The sequence below is a fragment of the Dipodomys ordii genome, unplaced genomic scaffold (genome assembly GCF_000151885.1).
Source record: "Dipodomys ordii isolate 6190 unplaced genomic scaffold, Dord_2.0 Scaffold89, whole genome shotgun sequence".
In the NCBI taxonomy this organism is placed as follows: Eukaryota; Metazoa; Chordata; class Mammalia; order Rodentia; family Heteromyidae; genus Dipodomys; species Dipodomys ordii.
In genome coordinates, this window is record NW_012267305.1 from 9,167,429 (window position 1) to 9,182,429 (window position 15,001).

The 15,001-nt window shown below is 38.8% G+C and overlaps 1 protein-coding gene across 1 annotated transcript in view; it reads left to right on the top strand.

Moving 5' to 3' along the window:
• Mcf2 (MCF.2 cell line derived transforming sequence) overlaps positions 1 to 15,001 on the top strand; it is an 82,213-nt gene that overhangs the window by 16,252 nt on the left and 50,960 nt on the right. Inside the window, exons 4-9 of the mRNA XM_013025936.1 lie at positions 3,450 to 3,569; positions 4,310 to 4,426; positions 6,375 to 6,524; positions 9,734 to 9,867; positions 10,694 to 10,808; positions 13,122 to 13,241. Coding sequence (XP_012881390.1) covers positions 3,450 to 3,569; positions 4,310 to 4,426; positions 6,375 to 6,524; positions 9,734 to 9,867; positions 10,694 to 10,808; positions 13,122 to 13,241 — 756 coding nt within the window. The remainder of the gene's footprint in view (positions 1 to 3,449; positions 3,570 to 4,309; positions 4,427 to 6,374; positions 6,525 to 9,733; positions 9,868 to 10,693; positions 10,809 to 13,121; positions 13,242 to 15,001) is intronic.

Sequence of the window (15,001 nt, forward strand, 5' to 3'; positions counted from 1 at the left end):
TCTACCACTGAGCCACCTTCCCAGCCCCCAACAATATTTTTTTCCCAACAATATTTTTTCAGACTTGCCCAAACATCTGCATTTCAGGGTGAAGAGCTACATGGTGCCTTGCCTTTCTCTCCAGCATATTTCTCCATTATCTCTGTCTGTTCCACAGTATCATTTTCATAGCTTTCTATACTGGGGCCTCTTTAAGAAGTGGACTAACAGCAGTCAATATGAACAGGCTGCTGAATATACAGAAACAATCAAAAGGAGGCCCTTCTATTTGTACAAATAATATGTTAATAAAAAATATAGGAGGATTTTCAGTGGTTTAGCACATAGTTGTAGATGCAAACCAATCATGATTTCACTACTTATACGTCCAGAAATTTTTGGAGGTTGTGGCAGGATAGAAATTGCAGAATTGCCACTGGAGACAATGGTCTACCTCTTTCCTAAAATTGGGTGGGTGATGATTTTTGAGATTTGTAGTTTATTTGGTTAAGCTTGTTCAGCATAGGGTAAACTAGACCCTCCTTTTCAACAAGCACAGCCAGTGTTTATTACTCTAGAGGCACAAGGGGTTCAAGGGGAGGGCGGAAACCAGTATTTTAGGAAGATGGTTAGAAATGGGTGGATGGAGTTCATGGAATAGATTTCATCATCCATGAAAATGCAAACAGTCAAAATTAGTTAGCATAGAGTAGGCATTTAGAACATGATGCTTTGTTGAATTTTCCACAAAAATATGAAAACACATACAATGAATAAAGGATAGGGCTGGGAAGGTGGCTCAGTGGTAGAGCGCTTGCCTTGCATGCATGAGGCCCTGGGTTCGATTCCTCAGCACCACATAAGCAAAAAATAAAGCCGGAAGTGGCGCTGTGGCTCAAGTGGTAGAGCACTAGCTTTGAGCTGAGGAGCTGAGGGACAGTGCCCAGAGTTCAGTCCCCACGGCCCCCCAAAAAGAATAAAAGATAGTCTTCAATACATGGTGGTAGGGAAAGTAAGTATACACATGCAGAATGAAACTAGACTCCTGCCACTTATTATATAAAAAGTAATTCATTGCATCAAGAACCAAAATGTAAAACCCAAAACCATGAAACTACTAGAGGAAAACATAAGGGAACAATGAGATGTACAAATCGTTATGTCAAAACCGAACTTTACAACTTTGGTTGGGGCGGGGGTGGGGAGAATGGGAGATGGGAAGGGGAAATAAAGGAAGGGGCAACAATGCTTGATAAGAAATGTACTCATTACCTTGCTCATGTAATTGTAACCCCTCTGTATGGTATTTTCACACACACACACACACAAAACATAAGGGAAACAGTTACATAAAGTGGTCTAGGCAAAAGCATAAGCCAAAAAAACCCCACTAATCAACAAATAAAAGTAAGCAACTGAGATTACAATGAACTAAAAAGCTTCTTCCTCAAAAGACTACACATAGAGCTCCCCTATGACCCATCAATCCCACTTTTGGAAATTCACCCAAACGATCACAAATAAGGCTATACTAAAGTTACCAGCACAACTGTGCTTATCGCAGCATTGTTCTCCATAGCTAAGATATGGAATCAACCCAGATGCCCCTCAGTAGATGAATGGATCAAGAAAATGTGGTCTATATACACAATGGAATTCTATGCCTCCATCAGAAAGAATGACATTGCCCCATTTGTTAGGAAATGGAAAGACTTGGAAAAAATTATATTAAGCGAAGTAAGCCAGCCCCAAAGAATCATAGGTCCCATGGTCTCCTTTATTTGCAATAACTATTATACATCTAAGATAATCTTACCAGACAAGTAGAAATGGTCAAAAGCTATGTACGTATAACCATATAAGATGGTGTTAAGGGAAATGAACCCCAAGATAGGGACACAAGAGGGTTTTGTTGCTGTTGGTTTTAATGTACTTATAACGTACTATGTGATTTGTTTCTTTTGTATGTTCTTCCCCCATGGTATAACCCCTGTTTTCACTGTATTTGATTCTGGTACCCTGCATCTTGTATATACATTTTTCTAATTTGGGGAGGGGAAGGGAAATAACAAAATGCTGGAATAAGGATACAGGTTGACCCATTGTAACAATGAGATGTACAAGACACTATGTTAAAAACAAACTTTACAACCTGGGGAGTGGGGGAGGGAAGAGTTGGGGAGGTGGGTAGGGAGGGGAAGGTTGGGGAAAAACAAAGAAGCAGGTAACAATGCTGGAGAGGAAATGTACTCATTACCTTACTCAAGTAACTGTAACCTCTCTGTACAGTATCTTTACAATAAAAATATTAAAATTAAAAAAATTGGATAAAAAAGCTTCTACACATATAGGAAAGTGTAAATAGAACAAAGAGACAACCTATAGAATGCAGGAAATACTTGCGAAGTATTTATCAGACAAAGAGCTAATATCCCACATAGATGAACAACTCAAAAGAAAAGCAGCCTGTTAAAAATAGAGAAATGATCTGAAAGAGAGTTCTTAAAAGATGTTATACAGAGCCAGAAAAGCTCATGAGACTCTTATCTCCAATTAACCACCAGAAAGCCAGAAGTGGAGCTTGGCTGAAGTGGTAGAGCACTAAGTTTGATCAAAAAATGCTCAAGAACAGCACCAAGGCTCAGAGTATAAACCCGAGGACCAGGACAAAAACAATAACAACACAAAGACCAATGAGTGCGTGTTTTCTTTGTTGGACACTAGAAAAGTTGATTGCATAGAAGTAGAAAGTGGAATAATAGAGATCACTGGTTTCTGGGAAGGGGAAGGGAGAAGGAGCCAGAGAGACTAGATAACTGGTACCAAAATTCAACTAGAGAAGTAGTTGTAATGTTCTATAACACAGTAGGGCAATTTTGACTTCCTATAATGTAAATCATCACAAATTGCAAATCACTTGGAATTAAAGAGGATGAAGATTCTTAATATTTAGAAATATTTCAGGAGATAGAAATGCTAATTTACCACTATTTGTTCATTACATATAGTATACATGTTTCAAATAATAATATTGTACACCATAAATAAGCATGATTTCATGTCAATTAAAAAATCAAAAGTAAAATTCAAATCAAAACTAAATTTCAAAATGATGTTTTAGAATCTAACTCTTTATTTTTTATTTTTTTCTTATGTGGTGCTGGGGAATTGAACCCAGGGCCTCATGCATGCAAGGTAAAACGCTCTACCACTGAGCCACCTTCCCAGCCCCTGAGTCTAACTCTTTATAAATAGGAGTTTACTTAGCAATGATTTGACCTGATAACCTTACATAGGTGTTTCTATTTCCATGTTTTTACATTGTATCAAGGTCTAATTTTTAAATGTTTGGTCATTGACTTTTATGACTTTCAAGCTTGTTCTCTTCAATTACATATTTTCTGCATTGTGCCCAGTTGAGAACTCATTGTGTCAAGTTTTCTTTATTTCTTCTGTTCTTTCTTTCACAGGCTTCTTTCCCTGGGAACTTGCACTTGGTTCTGGTTTTACGTCCTACAAGTTTTCTTCAGCGCACCTTTACAGACATTGGATTTCGATTCAGTCAGGAAGATTTCATGCTCAAATTACCAGTAAGCTATTGACTCAGTGTTGTCCTGTAAATTCATGTGAACACTTTGTACCATGCTGTTAATATTTTACATGTGCCTATAGAGCATTTAAAAAGCCTAAAATATGTCTCACAAAAATGTCAATTGGAAATGCCCTCAAGCCTGCTGCTTGTAACTTTCATACAGGGCAATGTATAACAAAACAATTCCTTTAGAAAAGTGTATGTTCTGTGTTCTGTACGTGTATATATCTTTCTGTGTGGGTATAATGAGTAAGATTTATTTTTCGTAAACACTGAGTGAATGTTTTGTTTTTGAACTCCCATCCTGAGCTTGTTCCGTGTACCACATTCTTTATTTTGAAAAGTTATTTTTATGTTTTTATTGTCAGGAGTACATTGCTCACAAATGTGGGTAGCATTGGACAGTTCACGCCTCCTGACAAATTATAATGCACTGCATAAAGTCATTTGTTGTGAACATTTTTTTCCCCAAAGCGTGGCCATTGGCCATAAAAAGTTTTAGACAAAGGAGAATTTTGTTTCTGTGGAGATTAATTTTGCTTTACAGAGAAATGCTTAATATTTAGTTATTACCTACAGAAGGTAATACATACACATGTGGGCATGGAGACAGGAAAGACCTATTAGAGCCACATCTAGAAGATAATGTTCTGCTGTCTGCTAAAGTTCATTTTACAGTTTAACGGAGGGCATAACGTGCAGGCCAGTTAATAGTGTCTTTCTTGCTTATTTATATAGGTTGTTATGCTGAGCTCAGTTAGTGGTTTGCTGACATACATTGATGACAAGCAGTTAACCCCCGAGTTAGGCGGCACCTTGCAGTACTGCCACAGTGAATGGATCGTCTTCAGAAATGTATGTTGCTTTTGCCCTTACTGTAGAGTCTATAGGTCATTGCTAGCCTTTAAGTCTACTTCTTGAAGTTTTTCTTTCCTCTTTGGGAAAAACCTGATTTGGGGGTCTCCTACTTTTCAGGTACAAATATAATTCAATATTTCGATTTTCTTCCATAGGAAATATCTAGAAATGATGAAGAGTCCCTGAGGATGGCAGTTGGAGGAGAGGTGTAGGGATATAAGGAGCTTTATTCTTTTCCAGCCCCTCCGGTGTCCTCATAGTAATTTAAAGAAATAAAGGGTTTGGATTCAAATCCTGGTACTGCTGATTTTAGCTCTATGACCTTGGGCAATTTTCCCAAGTATAAAATGGGACTGATAATATCTTATTGGCTATGGATTTTAGGAAGGCTAAAGGAGAAACAAACCTAACCTGTTTGATTCAGTACCTAACCAATGGTAAATTCCCTATAAATGCAATGGATGCAATCAGTTTCATCATCTTAGTTAATTAGATTTCCAAATTTACCAAGAGGTAAGCACCTTGTGCTTCCCGGATTGAAGTCTATATCTTGACTTCCAATCCCAGAGGTATGGCAACTTTTCTAAAGGAAATAATGATGCTTCATTAATCATGACGTCATGGCTGCATTTCCCTCACACCTAGTCCTCATTCAGCAGTTTATTTAATCATTCATGTAACAGTTTATTCATTCATAAAAAAGTGTCTTGTCAACATTTTCAAAATTCAGCCTTTAATAACCAAGCAGTCCTAATGAAAAGAGCAGACACCTTACGGAGAGTGGTAAAGTTGATAAAGTTTCCGCATTTCCCTCATCTTTCTGTTCAGTAGTTGATATTGGATATAAAGTAATAGCCTCACTTGCCATTTCAGGGCGAAGAGTCTCTGCAATGAAGTGTCAGATGTTGTCAGTACTTGCGATGAGTTGTTGGGATAGCTTGTGACTTATTTCCTTAGACTATCATCTTGTTTAGAATAGTAAGGCTTTTCATCAGTGACAGTAAACATCAAGTGGCTTCGTTGTTCTCACCTGTCTTTAGAAGCAGACTTACTATCCAGCAATTTTGCCAGTTAGAGTTTGATAAACACAAGGAAAACACTAGTCTCCAAGGGCATAAATAAATCTGTACACGACAACTTGTGTGTGTGTGTGTGTGTGTCTGTGTGTATATATCTGTGTGTTTGCTGGTGCTGGGTTTGAATTTAGGGCCTTTTTGCTCAAGGATGGAGTTCTATCACTTTGAATCACAGCTCTATTTCCAGCTTTTTGGTGGTTAATGGGAGATTAGAGCCGCATAGATTTTCCTGCCTAGGCTGGCTTTGAACCTCAATCTTCAGATCTTAGTAGATAGAATTACAGGCATGAGCTACTGGCACCCAGTAGTACATGACATCTTTAAGAAATAATTCTCATGAGAATTTAAGTCCAGAAATTTAGAAAAAAGAAAAGACATGGAAGAAGACCTTTAACGTTGTTTTTAGTTTCTTAGAGGTTTAGGCACAGAGTTAGAGTTGATTGCCAAAGGTAACACCGAATTTTGGTAGCAGAGAATTCATACCACATATCTTTTCTGTGATACCTGCATACAAATCAGTACAGTGTCAAATGTAGTTCTGTGTGTGTGTGTGTGTGTGTGTGTGTGTGTGTGTGTGTGTGTGTGTGTGTGCCAGTCCTGGGGTTTGAACTCTGCTCTCCCTGAGCTCCTATTGCTCAAGGCTAGTGCTCTACCACTTTGAGCCACAGTGTCACTTCTGGTTTTGTGGTGGTTAATTGGAGATAAGAGTCTCTGACTTTCCTACCTGGACTACCTTTGAACCTTGATCTTCAGATCTCAGCCTCCTGAATAGCTAGGATTACAGGTGTGAGCCACTGGCACCTGGCCTAAAATCTAGGTGTTGGTGTTTTGGGTACAGGTTTCATGCAAGATTCACTGGCTTTTTGCAGGCTATAGAAAATTTTGCCCTCACAGTGAAAGAAATGGCTCAGGTATTACAGTCCTTTGGAACTGAACTGGCTGAGACTGAGCTACCAGATGACATTCCTTCCATAGAAGAAATTCTGGCAATCCGTACGGAAAGGTACCGCCTGTTGAAGGTATGTGTCCATTTCACACCAATTGTTACCTGTAAAAGATATTTATGTATTATATTTCAAAAACAATATGTTACAAGAGAAGAATGTCCTGTATTTGTTAAATCTGAGGCTGCCTTGTAAATGATGCATTGACAAGCTGTTTATTTCTGAATATACAGTATCTCAGAAAAACAATTTATAGTTATTTTTTAAGTCATGTATTCTCCCATGAAATGCTCTTTCCTTTGGAAGGCAAGGGTGAAAGTTGGATAGGTAATCTGTTTGATACAGTATGAAATGGGCGAAAGAACACTTAAAGCAGAGTCAGGATGCCTGGTTTATTTTGTCTCTACCATGGACTAGTGTTGGAATCCAGGCTAGCATTGCTCAGTTGATCTCAGTTGATCTCTTTTTTTGTATGTATTTTTTATTGTAAAAATACTGTACAGAGGGGTTACAGTTACATGAGTAAGGTAATGAGCACATTTCCTCTCGAGTATTGTTACCCTCTCCTTTGTTTTTCCCCAACCATCCCCTCCCTCCCCACCTCCCCAACTCCTCCCTCCACCCCCCCTGAAGTTGTAAAGTTCATTTTCAACATAATGTCTTGTACCTCTCATTGTTACAATGGGTCAACCTTTATCCTTATTTCAGCAACAAAAATTTTGTTATTTCCTTTCCCCGCCCCAAATTAGAAAAATGTATACACAAGATGTAGGACACAGGGATCAAATACAGTGAAAACAGGGGTTATACCATGGGGGAAGAACATACAACAGAAACAAAAAAAATCACATGTTGCATTATAAATACATTAAAAAACAACAGCAAGAAAGGTAAACCACTTGCATCCCTATCTTGGTGTTCATTTTGGTAAGCTCTCTTTATTTAATTGAAAAGGTGATGAGTAGGGGAGTCACAGTTACATAAGTAAGGCAATGAGTACATTTGTTTTTAATCATTGTTATCCCATCCCTCATTATCTCCTGCATACCCCTCCTTACTCCCCTCCCTGCCAAGTTGTAAAGTTCCTATCCAACACAGTGTTAAGTAAGTATCAATGTTGCTTTGGTTCATCCTTTGTCCTGCTGTTTCTGTGATTCCCCTTCCTTTCCACATATTGCATTATCTTATATGAAAAGCATGAGGTACAAAAAACTAAGAGAAATGAAAAATAAAAGAACAAACTACATACAGGGTCTAATAAGAACCTCTTGTTTCCATATATTGGAATTCATGTTGATGAGCTTCATTACATATGATCCTATGCACTAAGCAGTTGGGTTATTGTGATCCCCTGTTAAGAATATCCTAGCCATATTCTAGTTCTTACAAATGAGGGAGATCATGCAACCTACTTTTCTTTGGGCCTGGCTTACTTCACTTAATATAATTTTTTCCAAGTCTTTCTATTTCCTTATGAATGGAGCAACGTCATTCTTTCTGATGGAAGCATAGAATTCCATTGTGTATATATACCACATTTTTTGACCCATTCATCTACTGAGGGGCATCTGGGTTGGTTCCATATCTTAGCTATGGCAAATAATGCTGCAAGAAACATAGTTGTGCTGGTAGGTTTAGTGTGGTCTTGTTTGTGATCATTCGGGTTAATGCCTAGAAGTAGGATTTCTGGGTCATAGGGGAGTTCTATGTTTAGTCTTTTGAGGAATCTCCACACTGCTTTCCAGAGTGGCTGAACAAGTTTGTATTCCCACCAACAGTGTAGTAGCATTCCCTTTTGGCCACATCCTCTGTAGCATTTGTTGTTAGATTTCTTGATAATAGCCCTTCTAAGTGGGGTGAGGTGGAATCTCAATGTTGTTTTGATTTGCATTTATTTTATAGCCGGAGATGTTGGTAAGCTCTCTTTTTTTCCCCCTACACAATAATGCTGCTTGATGTTTCCTAGCATATACAGGAATGAAAAATTGATTTTGTTCTCCTATTCAATACTGTCTGGATTGCTGGGTTTGGAAGGATGTGGAAACACAATGTTGACAATGAGCAAGTGCTTTTATAGTCACTTTCCTCAGAAAGTTTAAGAGCAATCTGATAAAGTACCCAGCATTTGAGGTTGGAGGTGTGGATCAGTTAGAGTAGAGCACTAACTAATGAGCAAATGCATCAGGTACTGAGTTTGGGTCCCAGTCTCAGACTTAAGAAAAAAAGTACCGAGCATCCAAGTACCACTCATGTTCTTCATGGGAGGATGATGCTGGGTACACTGACAGGTTTTCCTTCTCGGTAGAGTGATACGTCTTAGCTAACAAAGAGAGACATTGTAATGATTTGAATCACAATCTGAAAGTAAAATTCTGTCCAGGAAAAACAAAGCAAAACATAAGAAAACAACAGCAACAGCAATCTCTGATTGCTCACAGAGAAGAGATGTCAGGCAAGTGGTTTCCCTTCCTCTGAGCTTTGCTTATCTCCCCTTCTGTGTACAATGCAGAGCATGATTGATGATGATGATGATGTAGTATACAGTCATTCCTGGTATTCAGTTGTTGCAGAGATAACATGAGATAAAGTATACAATGCACATACAATGGTTGTTAGCACATAGCTGGTGCTTTATCAATATTAGCTCTTTTGGTTTTTGGTAGTAGGGATTAAACTCAGGGCCTCACACATTCTACTACTCAGCTACAGACTGCCAGCCACTCCTGCCAATTTTTTGCTTGCCATTTTAGAGGATCCTTGGAGCTCCTGAAGAAAATATTAGACCATTGTAAGATGCGTGAAGAAGGTCATGTACTTAGACCAGTCTCTAAACATCAGGTCTGATGCAGAGGTATATACACCTGAAGTGAATTAAACCCAATGTGAAGTTATCACATAAGGCAGACAGTATTTGGTAACATTTAAGGATTAGTAAAGATGGGCCAGAAATTATTTCTGAGCATGCATTACATGTTAGGTATGCTACTAAGGTCATCTTTATTTGATTCATACTGCTTTGTTTCAGCACAGTAAAGCTATTAGCAGAATAGAATGGAACTTGCCATCAGTGAGAGGAGGCTAGAAACAGCATGTGGAACCTCTGGCTGTAGGTAGTTTATGAAATGTGATTGCAATATCTATCTGTAAGGCAAAGACATCATGGATCCTCATAGCTGTGGGACTTCATTTCTATTGTGTGTGCCATAAGTATGTATTCCTTTTGTCTCTGGTGGTTCAAGGTATGTGACTAACTGGCTAATGCATTCTGTTGTGCCTTTGGACAGAATGAAATTATGACTGTAACCAAAGAAGGACAAATTCTGCTAACAAATCTCCAATTACCCGCCACTGAAGGAGCTATCAGTTCAAGTCTTGAGCATCGACATCCCATTTGTGGTGACTGGCAAACTGTCAACAAGTAAGTAGTACCTTCTTGGAGTTGCTTCATGTATATTTCCCTCCTCCAATATGAATATGAATATGTATATGTATATTTGGCTTGGTAACCTTGGCTTATCTTGCTCAATGTGATGATCTTCAGGTGTGTATATTTCCCTACATATGACATAATTTCATTCTTTAGGACTGAATGATATTCCAATATTTTTGCTGGAATATAAAATGTAGACCTAAGTTGATGATGTTTATGGGGAAATAAGTCTCAGAGGGACTTAATGGAATCAGTAGGAGGGAGAGGGAGAGAACAGAGGGAACTAATGACTGAAGAGGATTGAAGTAAGATATAAATATAAATATATATATATATATATATAGAGAGAGAGAGAGAGAGAGAGACAGACAGACAGACAGACAGACAGATGGCTATACAAATATACAATAACAAAACCCAGCAAACATTGTGTAAAAAATTGAAAGAGACATGAAATAGAAGGGGAGTTAGCGAATGTAATAGTAGATGTGAGGGAGGTGAGTTTGTTCAAAATACACTGTACACATCTATGGAATTATCACAATGAAATCACCTTGTATTATTAATGTATGCCAATAAAGTAGTGTAACATTTTTATTAGGCAAAATATAAATTTCAGGTTTTTCCTGCAGCCTGCTCTGTGTTAGAAGTATTTGTGAACCTCTGGAAATTGGAGATCTTTCTTCCAGTGGAACCAGTGTTGCACCCTCTGCGACTTTGCCTGCAATTCTTAGTGTCTTAGTTTACCTGCATGCCTGCTAAAGAGATGGCTGTTTTTACAGATTTTTTTTTTTTAAACTTTTCTTTGTTTAAGATTGCTGACTCAAGTGCATGATATGGAAACTGCTTTTGATGGATTTTGGGAAAAACACCAATTGAAATTGGAGCAGTATCTGCAACTATGGAGATTCGAACAAGATTTTCAAACGGTCAGTTCAAATATTATCTTTGTCTTGAGGTTTATTATTTTAAATATAAAGTGATTTCAAGCTATGCAATAGCTTTGCCAAGAAATAATATTTACATCCTTCTTGTTTTTTTAAAATACTAACAACATATGATCTAATAATGTCTTTTTTTAATGTATACCAGTACTAAGGTTTGAACTTAAGGACCACACACTCTCTCTTGGCTTTCTTGTTCATGGCTGGCACTTTACCACTTGATCCATACCTCCAGTCAAACCTTTTTCTGGTTAATTGGAGAGAGTGCCTGGGGTGAGTCTTTGAGCTTCCATCTTCCAGGTCTTAGTTTCTTGAATAGGCAGCATCACAGGTATAAGCCACTGGTGACCAGCTCAAATATGGTTTTTTTTTTCTGCTCCAGGAGTTTGTTTCTGACAAAAGTAACTAGATCACATTTAATTATACATTATTTGGAAGATGAACTTAGTTCTGGGTGGATCTTTGGACATCTACCTGCCATGCGTGCTGTGGTCCCATGTGTGCTGTCCACGTGGAAACTCATTTTTCTTTTCTCTTGTTTGTGAGCTATTTTGCTGCTAATTAAGTTTACAAATGTACATTGTGAATACAGACCTTAGTCACTACTCATCTTTTTCTTCCTTTGATTCAAGGAGCTTTAGAAATGCCATATTCTTTTTTTTACATTTACTTTATTGTTATTATAGAGGTGATGTACCGAGAGGTTACAATTACATGAGTCAGATAATGAGTACATTTCCTTTAGTACAGTGTCTTCTGTTCCGTTACTCCCTCTCAGTCCCTCCCTCCCATCTCCACCCACGAGTTGTATAGTTCACTTTCATCAGTGTCCAGTGAGCTCCACTGCTGCACTTTTCCACCTTTTTCCCTCAAGCTCTATGTCCTCCCCCCATCCTCCCAAAGATATACACGTAAGTACGCCATGCATGAGGTAACAAGGACAGAATCATCAAAAGCTAAAACCTAAAAATGAAGAAAAGACTTGTTTCCAAATACATGTTTCGGCATGTATATTATTTTATATAAATATGAAGAGGTGCTTTGGCATTGTGCCATTTGGATTCTCTCCTCTTTTGGTCTCAGTGTATGTGAGTGTCTAGAATCTGGTATAATTTGTCATATTTCATTGCATTATTTAGATCTAACTTCCACATAACAGAGAGAACATATGCCCTTTGCTCTGTGATCTTGGCTTACCTAACTAAACATGATTTGTTCTAGTTCCATCCAAGAAATGCCACATTCTTTACAAGACCTTCCTTAATGAAATGGTTAAAGTTACAGTTTGCTCCTTCTAGTATTTTTGTCTGTCCTCCCACTCCAACCCAGTACCCACAAAATTGCACTCTCTGCCACATGCCAATTATGCATCTACTTGTATATGAATTGCTAGACTTGTCTTTATGCTCACATCAGCTTGGACTGTGATCCTCATATTTATGCTTAGTGCATAGCTGGAATCACAGCTGTATGCCACTGCACTTAGCTTTTTATTGACTTAGATAGGGTCTCATGAACTTTTTTGCTTGGGCTGGTCTTATGCCACGGTCTTTCCAGTGTCAGTCTCTCAAATATCTATGATTAAATGTGTTGGGTATTTTGCTCAACATAGAAGATTTGAGCAGATTATAATTTTGATGAATAAAATGGCTAAACATATTTTCCATAAGTGCAATCACATGGACATGCTTGTTTCATATCATTTCCTGTATAACTCGATCACTCTCTGGGTGCTGGTAGCTTACATCTGTAATCCTAGCGATTCAGAGGGCTGAGATATGAGGATCATGGTTTGAAGCCAGTCTGGGCTTTGTAAGACTCCTCTCTCCAATTTAACAGCAGACAGCTGGAAGTAGAGCTGTAGCTCCAGTGGTGAAGTGCCAGGCATACGTAAAAAGTTCAGAGACAGCACCCAGGCCCTGAGTTCTAGTCTCAGGACTGGCACAAAAAAACAAAGTAAAACAAAGTGTACAAAAAAAACCAAAAAACTTGATTATTATTACAGGAAAAAGTAAGACAATATATATATTTGCCAGTCATGGGTCTTGAACTCTGGGCCTGGGTGCTGTCCCTGAGCTCTTCAGCTCAAGGCTAGCACTCTACAAGTTGAGCCACAGCGCCACTTCGAGTTTTCTGGTGGTTTATTGGAGATCAGAGTCTCATGGGCTTTCCTGCCTGGGCTGGCTTTGAACCACGATCCTCATATCTCAGCCTCCTGACTAGCTAGGAATACAGGCATGAGCCACCGGCACTCAGCTTAAGATATATGTTTTTAAAACCTCTGCTTCTTGTTTTTAGATTGTAGTTGATATTGAAGATTTATTGAAACAACAATCAGAGCTGCTTGACATATCAGGGAATATAATTCAAGTAAAGCATAAAATTAAAAGACTGGAAAACTTGGAGGAAAACTCTCAGGTAAGAGTACAGTTTTGATGTCCATGGTGTTTGTGGAGAGTAATATTTTCAGTGAATTGAGTAGTAGAAACCCTTACTATGCTTAATTTCTCAACACTTCTGCATGAGTGGAATAATGATATTCATGTAAATTCTGTTTCATTTAGTGTGGCCTCAGGTTAATATCGCAGATATGCTGTTTAGTCTCTAAGATAATGGTGAGGACTTTTTTTTTTTGGTTGGTTGTGGGGCTTGAACTCTGGGCTTGGGCACTGTCCCTCAGCTCTTCAGCTCAAGGCAAGCACTCTACCGCTTGAGCCACAGCGCCACTTCCAGTTTTCTAGTGGTTTATTGGAGATAAGAGTCTCACAGACTTTTCCTGCCTGGGCTGGCTTTCAACCAAGATCCTCAGATCTCAGCCTCCTGAGTAGCTAGGATTACAGGCATGAACCACCGGCACCTGGCTGGTGGGGACTTTTAAGCCCACCTGTAGGGACAATAGCATAAATAATTTTTGAGATGCTAGGAAATTATCAATAATACTTGGCTCAGGTATAGTTCTGTCACACCTATAATCCTAACTCCTTAGGAGGCTGAGATCTGAGGATCGTAGTATGAAGCCAGCCAGCGCACAAAAGTCTGTGCGACTCTTATCTCCAATTAACTAGCAAAAGGCTGAAATTGGAGCTGTGGTTCAAGTGGTAAAGTGCCAGTCTTGAGTGGTAAAACTACGTGACAGCACCCAGGCCCTGAGTTTAAGCCCCACTACCAGTGTGTGTGCATGTGCGCGCATGCACACACGCATGCGCGCGCACATACACATATACAGAACGACACTTGGGATGTAACATGTGTGTATGTGTGTATGTATGTATGCATGTAATGCACATATATGTATGTGAATGACCAGTAGTGGGCAGAGGGAGGAACAATGGGGTTGTGGTGAAGAGGATACTGTGTACATGTATGGAAAATCACAATGAAACCTCCTCACATTACAAAGGGATATTAATTCAATGAAAATGAAAATGAATGATATGTGCAGTCTAAAATGATTATAATGTACAAGTACCTTAATTTTTCTTAATTGCTCACTGTATGATGCACTGTTAAACCAGACAGACTCACACATGTAAACCTGATTGGTCTTGCTAGCTGTGTAACTTTAGTAACTTAAGTTCTAAGCTTCAGTGCTGTTATCTATAAATTGGGACTATAATGCTTATTTTGAACAGTATTATCATGTTAAAATTTTATTTTGAGTTATGTGTAGCACTTAGCCCAGTACCTGAGTATACAGTCTAATCCTTTCTTATCTTGAAGCGTGGACTGGTGCCTTTAATGCAGAATAGACTAACTTTGCTCACCTTTTTCATATGTCAGAGCCAGGCAGTGTTTTTCTGGCTTTGTTCTTTGTTCTTTTTTTTTTTTTTTGTCGGTCCTGGGTCTTGAACTCTGGGCTTGGGCGCTATCCCTGCACTCTTCAGCTCAAGGCAAGCACTCTACCGCTTGAGCCACAGCACCACTTCTGGTTTTCTGGTGGTTAGCTGGAGATAAGAGTCTCACTGACTTTTCTGCCCAGGCTGGCTTTGAACCGTGATCCTCATCTCTCAGGCTCCTGAGTAGCTAGGATTACAGGCATGAGCCTAGTTCTGGCTATGTTCTTAGCAAACGAATCAATTCATGGGTGATTCCTAAGCATGTAAAAGCACACATTGAGAGTCATCAATTGTAATGAAATTTTACATTTCTAGAATTTTGCTTGTAGATCATTGTGATTC